General features: G+C 59.4%; 1 protein-coding gene across 1 annotated transcript in view; it reads left to right on the top strand.

Annotated features, from left to right (window-relative positions):
- Positions 1 to 9,109, top strand: part of CEP131 (centrosomal protein 131) — a 17,285-nt gene that overhangs the window by 4,923 nt on the left and 3,253 nt on the right. The window contains exons 9-24 of the mRNA XM_035902538.1: positions 448 to 564; positions 1,571 to 1,739; positions 1,889 to 1,989; positions 2,120 to 2,302; positions 2,549 to 2,740; positions 2,899 to 3,036; positions 3,633 to 3,758; positions 3,859 to 3,975; positions 6,525 to 6,627; positions 6,964 to 7,165; positions 7,454 to 7,532; positions 7,592 to 7,729; positions 7,907 to 7,981; positions 8,068 to 8,210; positions 8,532 to 8,709; positions 8,803 to 8,999. Coding sequence (XP_035758431.1) covers positions 448 to 564; positions 1,571 to 1,739; positions 1,889 to 1,989; positions 2,120 to 2,302; positions 2,549 to 2,740; positions 2,899 to 3,036; positions 3,633 to 3,758; positions 3,859 to 3,975; positions 6,525 to 6,627; positions 6,964 to 7,165; positions 7,454 to 7,532; positions 7,592 to 7,729; positions 7,907 to 7,981; positions 8,068 to 8,210; positions 8,532 to 8,709; positions 8,803 to 8,999 — 2,258 coding nt within the window. The remainder of the gene's footprint in view (positions 1 to 447; positions 565 to 1,570; positions 1,740 to 1,888; positions 1,990 to 2,119; positions 2,303 to 2,548; positions 2,741 to 2,898; positions 3,037 to 3,632; positions 3,759 to 3,858; positions 3,976 to 6,524; positions 6,628 to 6,963; positions 7,166 to 7,453; positions 7,533 to 7,591; positions 7,730 to 7,906; positions 7,982 to 8,067; positions 8,211 to 8,531; positions 8,710 to 8,802; positions 9,000 to 9,109) is intronic.

The following is a 9,109-nucleotide window of genomic DNA, read 5'->3' as shown; positions in this document are numbered from 1 at the left end:
CCTGCTGAATTCTTACTGTCTCGGACACACTCTTGGCCAGAGGAGGGATACCCTGTCTCGGCTCATCGTAGCAAATCAGTAACGAGTTGGCTCATTAGGGAGTGACGAGTCATCTGCAGCTATTTGTGTTGCTTTGTGTTTAATTATTTATCCCACTAACAAAGAGTACCATAGCTCTTGCATGTGAGAGTCTATTTTTAAGCCTTGTCTCCTCAGATGTTTCAGACCCAGATGACTAATAATTACATTTAGCGTCTAAAGAAAATAAGCTGCTCTAAAGTGGAGCTTTGCTGAGGGCTCTGTACCTGCATGGAGGGGAGGATTGGGGGGATGGAAAGCCTGGCTATGGGGTGACCTCAGGTGCAGCGTGCCCTTTCCCTCTTCTCTGCTGTGGGTGGTGGGTGCTGGAGAGTTCTCAGTAACGTTTTTGACCCTCCTCTCTGGAAGGAAAGGCAGCAGCGGATGGAGGAAGGAAATATCCTGGATTTGCACGAGAGGAAGGATGAGGAACGCCGGAAGATCCGAGAGGAGAAGGCGCGCCTGGCCCGACGGGCTGCCATACAGGTAGGGACAAGGCAAGGCCTTCATGAGACCGGTTTGTTGGCATCTTCTTGTGAGGCAGCGAGGGGGCCTCTCCTCTGCATCTCTCTGTGCTTTGCACGATGTAGGATTAGAGCCAGCCTTGGAAATTGAGTGCTCCCTACGGAGACGGAGGTGCCATAGAGCGGTTTCCCGTTGTGCTCCTGCCAAGCCTTGGCAGCTCGTTCGCAGCTTGTGCAGACAGTGCTGGTTTCAGTCTAGTTCTCGGGGAAAGGGTGACCACGCTGAAACAGGGAGGCTGTAACGGCAGCTCCTCGGAGCGGCCGAGGACAAGAGCACCCTGGGAAGGGGACCCTCCTCAGGGGTGGGCTCCCTCCAGGGTGGGCTGAGCACCACTCCGTGCCTGCTGGCAGGAGGCACCTCGCCATCTTCACCCCATTCTTGCAGTCCCCTTTGCAACAGGAAGGGGCTGGTGCTCCTGGGACACAGATGAGGGGCTGGCACAGACTATGGGGAGCTGCACGTTGGCTTGCAGTAGAGCTGAAGATTTTTTTTTTAAGAGCCCCAATTTCTCTTTGCCCTAAATGGAATCATATTGCGGTGGGGAGGGCAGGAGAGACACAGGAGTGAGCAGCTGGAGGACAGCAAAATGCTGCAACAGCCTTGCAAACACGTGCTTGGGACTTCCCAAAATTTGGCTAAGGCAGCCCCCTGGGCACTGTGGTGTTGCTGTGCTGTGTGGTGCTCAGCCCTTGGGATTCGGAGGCCCTTTACGGAGCAGCAGAGGACACTGCGCTGGGGCATGTGAACAGGAGGCCCTGCCACCTCCCCTCTGCTCAGAGCAGTGAAGAGTAGAGCTGTCCTTCCTGCACTTTCCCTGTCTCTAGAGTTGTCCTTGTTCACCCGTCATCAGCAAGCGTGTGGGTTATTGCTGTCTCCCAGGCCCTCGCTAGCACCTGAAGCAGTGCAGGGACGTGTCAGAACACGCCCTGTGCTGGGCAGGACACTGATGGCTTGTCTGTCCCTACAGGAACTGCACCAGAAAAGGGCCCAAAAGGCTTTGGACGCAAAGTGCTTGGCAGAAGAAGAGCTTGCACTGGTGAAGGAGAGCAGAAGGGTAGCAAAGAAGAAGCCTGCCAAACCTGCTTCTGCAAGGAACGTCAGCCCAGCCAGCAGTGTCACCAAAGCCAATAATGCTGGTGAGCCCCTTCTGCAGGTCTCCGCTGCTTTTGGAGCAGGGTGTGACTCGAGGGGGAAGGAGGGTGATGGAGGGGTGGCTCTCACTCTGGGGAGCTGCTTCCAAGGGGCTGGTTGTTGCAAGTGTCTGAGAACAGTCTGATTCCTGCAGAGGCCAATTCCCACGCGGTAGCTGCAGAGCCAGAAGAAAGCGGCCTTGCAGACCTTGGCTCTGTGCCCTCACAGGACCCTGTGGCAGAGGACAAGCTGCAGGTGGGTCTGGCTTTGCTGCGTGGGACTCCTGGTGCTGGCTGTTCTGCCAGGTCAGCTTTGGAGCGTTTGTTAGCTTCTGGGGAGATCCTACAAACTCTTTTACCACAAGGTGCATTGTCTTCTGCCCTAGGATGTGAGCTCCAGAGAGACGGGTGGCGAGGATCTGGAGACAGTGGTGACTGCTGCCAGCAGGGCTCAGTCCAAGGTCACACTCAGTGAGCTGCTGGACACGCTCAGGCTGTTGGAGGAAGAGCCAGAGCTGCTGCCCCCACCAAAGGTCTCCAAGAAGGACAGATATGCCTGGATGGATGGGGTAGGCAGAGGGATGAGGCCGGTCATGTCTGTCCCCAGGCAGCGATGGCTGCCTGGTGAGAGCAGGTTCTCCTGAGGGAGGGTTTTGAAGGCGTCGGAGGGGTGGCGGGAGCAGGGTTAGCACAGAGGATAAGGCCGGTTACTGGGGTGTGGTGGGAGGACTGGGCTCCAGTGATGTAGAAGAGCCACCACCTCTTCTCCCGAGCCTTCCCCTGGGTGCTCATTCACAGCTGTGTCTGCTCAGCAGGAGCCCAGCTCCAATTCCCTGACTGCTGATAACTTGGAGAAGTTTGGGAAGCTGAACCACTCCCTGGGGATCCCCGAGGATGGGGCCCTGCTCTCCGAGGCCAAGCTCCAAAGCATCATCAGTTTCCTGGATGAGATGGAGAAGTCGGAACAGGAGAGGCCCAGGTCGGCCGCCTCAGCCACGCAGCGGGAGGTGGGTGCTGAAGCAAGAGCCCATCTGTACTGGAGAGGTGGTGCAAGACCCTGGTGGGAAGGGTCTCCCATCTCCTTGTCCTGGTTCTGGGTGGTCTTTTTTTTTTTTTTTTTTTTTTTTTTTTTTTTTTTTTTTTCTTTTTTCCCCCGCTGTGACAGGGTCTCCTCTCGGAAGAGGAGCTGGCTCACTTGGAGCAGGCATCGGCTGTTGCCACAGAGGTCACCAGCTCCATAATGAGGTTGAAGCTGGAAGTGGAAGAGAAGAAGAGAGCCATCAGCCTGCTGCAGACGGCCCTGGTGTGTGAGCCAGATGCTCATGCTTGCTGGGGAATGAGGACCAAGAGCCCCCAGCAGATGTTTCCTGGGGCAGTGGCTTTGAAGCACAAAATCAGGGCTCTGTGAATTGGGCTTCCCACTTGCATCCCCAGCAAAGTACCGCAGTGTTCCCGGGGCTAGTGCCAAGGAGCTGATGGGCCAGGGACGCTGTTACCCTGGGAAACGCAGGGAAGACCTGCAAGGTCCTTCCTGGTCTGGTGGGGGCTTTGTTCAGATTTCTCCTTGCTGCCCCCTGATTTGAAAGGCATCCTCAAACCCTGCTGCCTGGCAGGTGCCTGTCTGGTCTAGAAGCCCTCGGTCAGGACCTGGGCTGGGCTCCTTTTTTTTTTTTTTTTTTTTTTTTTTTTTTTTTTTTTTTCCTCTGTCCCACGGGGGTTTGCGTGTTCTTGCGGACAGCGGGCAGGAGGTGTGAGTACCAGGGACTTTGATTTAGCTCTGTTCTTGTTCTGTCCCAACTGTGCCTTCCAGGTGTGGTAGTTCCCTGCTGTACACGTGCTGGGCCTGGTGTAACTTCTCCCTCTAATGTCTTGTGGCCGTTTCTTCCCTACATCCAAAAGGCTCAGCAGAGGGAACTGACTGTCCGGCACGTCAAACAGACTGAGAAGGAGCTCGGCCACCAGCTCAGGCTGCAGAGGGAGCAGTATGAGGCAGCTATCCAGAGGCATCTGGCCTTCATCGACCAGGTAATCTCTCATCCCAGCTCGGACTGATGCTTCTGAAGCCAGAAGTGGAGGTTGCTGTACCCTGCCTGGCTGTCTGATGCCTTTTCTTCACCCTGCCCAGCTCATCAATGATAAGAAGCTGCTGAGTGAGAAGTGTGAGGCTGTGGTAGCTGAGCTGAAACAAGTGGACCAGAAGTACGGCAAGAAGATCACCCAGATGCAGGAGCAGCATGAGCTGGTGAGGGGATAGGGAAGGTGGGGGGGCAGGGAGAGGAGACCTGCCACGGCCAGGGTTGGTTGGTTTTGCTCAGATGGGGCCTCCGCCCAGAGCAGCGTGGTCTCTCTCACCTCGCTGGGGCCCGGTCATTCTGGGGAGCCATTCTCTGTGTACGGAAGGTCCGTGTCACCCATGAAGCTGTGCCCTGGCTTCCCAAGAGGCTGCTGTCCTCTGCTGCCCAAAGCCAAGTGTGTGGGACTGACCGAGGGACGGTGCCAGCTCCCAGGGGCTCTGCTCAGAAAGGCCATTCCCGCACATCCTGCTGTGGACAGAGCTCTTCCCCCAGCTGGGGGGGGACCAGGGGGACCTCGCTTCGGCAGAGGTGAAAGTAGGCGCTGGCACAAACCTGGTGCCACAGAGGAATTTGTACCTGCAGCCACATCCTTCTGAGGTGGGTGACTTCATCCCCCTTGGCAGGAGCAGGGATGTTCTCGGAGCTAAATGGGGATAAGAACACGGGGTATATAAGCGATTGTAACAGACCTCTGTGGGTTTTGCTGGGCTGTTGCCCTGAGCAGCACCCAGACACGCAGCGGGCTGTTTCCCCAGCAAGGATGTGCTGCTGGCTCGTGGGAGCTGGCTGGCAGCTTCCCTTGGGAGTCTGCAGAGCTCCCACTGCCACACATAGAGACAGCTCAGCTTGCCCTGTGCTGGGCCTGGCAGGAGGCAGCGCCGCTGGCTCACAGCTCAGCTGTGGGGCTCATCCTGGCTCTGCTGCCCCGGTCCATCCTCGCCCTTGGCCTTGCAGCTGAGCTCATGCCCAGGGCTCTGGAGCGGGGCAGGCGTTTGCGCCAGTCTGAGCCTGTTCAGACGGACGCCCTCGCTCAAACAAAGCAAAGGCTGGCTTGGCTCACTTTGCCTTGCTGTTTAAGCCTGAGTTCTGAGTCCAGCTGAGAGGAAGAAGCCAGCGCTGTGTTGCTGTGCTTGGTGCCTGGAGGGGCCCCTTCCCATGGAGGGCAGATGCCTCTCTTGCCTCTCCCTCCCTGCTCTCAGCAGGGCAGCAGCGGTGGGAATGGCCTGGGAGCCCATCTCTGCTCTCTGGCCACTTCGTTGTCGCTGCTCCTGGTTGCAGGCTGGCTCCCCAGCAGGGCTGGCTCTGCCCTGTCCCGGAGCTGCGGTCACCGGTGGTGCTGCCGGGCCCTTGGCCCATCTGTGTAACTTCCCATTTGGCTGCACCTCCCCTGGGACCCCTGCTCTCCCATCCGCCCTACCTGCTGCTCTGGCGTGCCCACGGCTCTTTGGTTTTGCCTCTCTCTGCTCCCATCTCCCCTCTCCCCCGGGACTCTGCGATTCCCCTTCTCTCTCCAGCCCCTCCTTTCTTTCTCCCCAGGTCTGGCGCACTTTGGGCCCCTTTTGCGAGGTAAATGTGGTCTTTGCTCTTTTTTTTGTGCCTTGCCCTTCTGCTCTCGCACCCCGACCTGCTCCAGCTCTGCAGGCACCAGCAGGCAGCAGGGGGCTGGGCTGGGAACTCCCCTCTCCCCAGCAGGATCAGCCCCGTGGAGGAGCCCCTTCACTTGGTCTCCCCAGGCCACGTGCTCAGCTGCTGCCTTCAGGCTGTCTCTGTCTTCCCATGCCGATTTTCCTGCCCTTTTTTACCCTAAGGCCGAGCCCAGGGCTGTGTGGGTGCCCCCTTGCTATTCCCTGCTCCTTTCCACGCTGCGGCCATTGGGTGTCCTGCCACACACTTGTCCTCCAGAGCTGTGACACGTCCCACGTCCTGCGTGTGGGCACCATCTGCCCGTGCCGAAACAGAGCCATTTCTGGCTGGGCTGGGCCTTCCACCAGCTGGTGCCTTTCTCACCAGAAAGCCCAGCACAGAAGTATGTGGTCGAGTGCCTTGACTGGCTTTCGCTGACAGGAGTGCTGGGGAAGAGCTCGGTGGGCAGCAGGGCCTGGGTGTTTCTCCAGCTCTTTTGCTGGAGTGGAAAGCCAAGGAGGTAAATGCAGGCTGAGGAGGAAAGTGAGAGCAGTGGCTGTGCAGCCTTCGAGTCTTTGAAGAGTTTTGGAGTGCTGCAGGAGCTTGGTCAGCAGTGGTACCATGGTGTTGGGAGGTGTGCTTGTCTGTCTGTCTGCCCTCCTGCCGGAGGGTTTTCCACACCAGGGAGAGGGAAGGCTGGAGAAGGAAGCACCTTCACACACAACCCTGCGTCTGCTGGCAGATGGACTGCCCTGCACGCAAGGACTGCCAGCAGCCCCAGTTCCCCTCTCCCCTCCGTAGGTGCTCTCGTGTCTCAGCCAGCGAGTGCTTTCCCAAGGGTTTTGCTCCTCTCCCCTGTGCTCAAGGTCTGTGGGGCAGCAGCAGCCCCATCCCGTGAGAGAGAGGAGGAGGCACTGGGTGAGCTGCTCTGGACTGGGAGCACGTGCCTGGCTGGGGCTGTGCGAATCGTCTGTGCGCAGCTCAGGCCATCTGCCCTTGCCTGCAACTTCCTTCTCAACAGCTGGGCTCCCAGGCTCACAGGGGTTTTCTCCCCTAGCTTGTCTCTGAAGCTTTCCCGTTTGCTTCCAAACAGGAGATTAAGAAACTGAAGGAACTGATGAGCGCAACCGAGAAAATCAGGCGGGAGAAGTGGATTGATGAGAAAACCAAAAAGATCAAAGAAATCACTGTGAAAGGTATGGGCACATTCCCTCTGTGGTGGCTGGAGTCGGGCTGGTACGGGGGTCACGTCCGTGCTGGTCAGGGAGAGTGGCTGTGTCAGCAGAAGATGCTGGCAGCTTGGGGAAGAGCTGCTCAGCATGGGCAGTCTCTGCTCCCTGTGTTTGGTGGAGCCAGATGCTAGAGGTCAAGAAAGCCCATGTGTGCTCGCCCCCCCCCCCTTTCTTGCCACCCCCTCTTTGCTGGTTGATGTGTTTGCAGCCTCCTCGCCAGCTGGCCAGGGCCAAGGGCGCTGGTGTTGGGGTCTGGACAGCCCCGAGGCTGAGTGGTAACTGACCTTCCCGCTGCCCCAGGGCTGGAGCCAGAGATCCAGAAGCTCATCGCCAAGCACAAGCAGGACATCAGGAAGCTGAAGATGCTGCACGAGGCTGAGCTGCTGCAGTCGGACGAGCGAGCCGCCCAGCGCTACGGCCGGCAGGCGGAGGAGCTGCGGGGCCTGCTGGAGCGGGAGAAGGAGGAGCAGAGCCAGCGGGAGAGGGAGCTGGCCCGGCAGCGGTACGTCCTCATGGGGGGAGCCTTGAGGATGGTTTGGGGCTCGCAGCATGGGGGTGATGTCCAGCACCCATGTGCTGATGGGTTCCTGATATTTGCAGCAGTTAATATCCACGGGGAGTAGCCCCTTTCTTTCCACCAGCCTGAGGTGGGAGATGCCCATGAACCAGGGGCATCCTCCAGCGTCAGACCGGCCCCAGCTTGGCCGCGGAAGCGGTGGGATGGGGCAGGGTGAAGAGGTGGACGAATGCCCGAAGGCAGGCGCGTCCCTGAGGCCGCTCTGCCCTGCAGGTGTGAGCAGCAGCTGGAGCAGGAGGAGCAGGCGTTGCAGCAGCAGCGGGGCCCGCTCTATGCGGGGGGGGGCGGGGAGGCAGGGGAGCATCCTGAGGGGAGGGGGTGGCGAGGCTGGGCCGGTGCGGACGTTGGGAGCGGCATCTGTGTGCGGGCAGGCAGAGAGCGGAGGCGGAGGAGCTGCGGCAGCAGCTGGGGGCGAGCAGCTCAGCCGTCACCAGGGCGCTGAAGGAGGAGTACGAAAAGGAGAAGGAGCAGCAGGAGAGGCGGCATCAGGTCTGTTTTTCCCCTTGCCTCTGGGCCCTGGATTGCTGTTCTTGGGTGCCAGCAGTCCAGTGCCCAGCGTGAGGCTGCAGTGACGCGTGCTGGTACCGATGAGCCCTGTACCCCTGCCGGGGTGGTGCCAGGGGGCTGTGGCTGCTGGAGCTGAGCAGTTGTCTTGTATCTCCACAGGCAGAAGTGAAGGTGCTGAAGGACCAGCTGGAGATCGAGAAGCAGGCCTGGGAGGCGAACTACATGAAGAAGGAGGTAACAGCAAGGGCTGCCCTTCTCCATAGGTGCCACCCTTGAGCTCCAAGAGGGACCGAGGCAATGTTTGCCATCTCTCTCCCCAGGAAGCCTGGCTGCTCGCCCGGGAGCGGGAGCTGCGGGAGGAGGTGAGGAAGGAGAGAGACAAAGAGATCGAGTTGGTGATCCAGCGCCTGGAGGCCGACATGTCCTCGGCCAAGGAGGAGTGTGAGAGGGCGGCAGAGAACAGGTACGGGGGAGAGGGAGGAGGGAGCCTGCGACTCCTGGGAGCTCCTCAGGGGCTGGTCCCCTTCTCCTGAGCCCTGTGCATCTCTCCAGCGAGCTCTGGATGCTGTAGCTTGTGGGTGTGAGCAGTGCTAGTGCAGGAAGGAGCGGCTTGCAGGGGTGAAGTTGACCTCTTGCTTGAGGAAACAGCCCTGGATCTCCCGTGGGGCAGATCTGCCCCCCCCCTTGCTTCTGTGTCGTGGTCCCTCCTGTAGTGTGAAGGTGGCTGGGGACGGTCCCTGCAGCACCAGGCTGAGCCTGGCTGCCTGTCCTTTCCTCCCTTCAGGATTAAGAGGATCAGAGACAAGTATGAGGTAGAGCTCCAGGAGCTGGAGAGGTCTGAGCGGAAGCTGCAGGAGCGCTGCAATGAGCTGAAGGGGCGGCTGGCAGAGCTGGAAGGGGAGAGCATTCGTCTGCAGGGCCTGCTGAAGCACAAGGAGCAGGAGGTGGAGGAGATCCAGAAGGTGGGTCCATGCTCCGTGCCCTGCCTGGCTCCATCCCCCTGCGTTGTCCTGTGCCTGTCAGCGTCTTGATGTCACCTCTCTGCCCTGCTGCAGGTGAGGGACCAACTGGCCCAGGAGCGGAGCAGTCTGGCCCAAGTGATCCGGCAGGAATTTGCTGACAGGCTGGTGGGGACAGAGGAGGAGAACAAGCGGCTAAAGGCGGAGTTGGTGGAGATGAGAGCCCGGCAGCGCCTGGAGCTGGACAGGGTAGTGCAGGAGAAGGACAGAGAGCTGGAGGAGGTTCACAGGAGGTGAGGCTCTCGGGGCTTTGCTGCCCTGGGCTGGGCTCACAGCTGGGGCTGTGGGTGCAGAGCTGGCCCGGGGTGTGCTGCAGGAGCGTGGCTGCAGTGCCGCCTCCTCA

Source organism: Egretta garzetta, unplaced genomic scaffold (assembly GCF_000687185.1).
Source record: "Egretta garzetta isolate BGI_Z169 unplaced genomic scaffold, ASM68718v1 scaffold749, whole genome shotgun sequence".
Lineage (NCBI taxonomy): Eukaryota > Metazoa > Chordata > Aves > Pelecaniformes > Ardeidae > Egretta > Egretta garzetta.
Note: the sequence above shows the minus strand (reverse complement) of the source record. Positions and strands in the feature narration are given on the sequence as shown.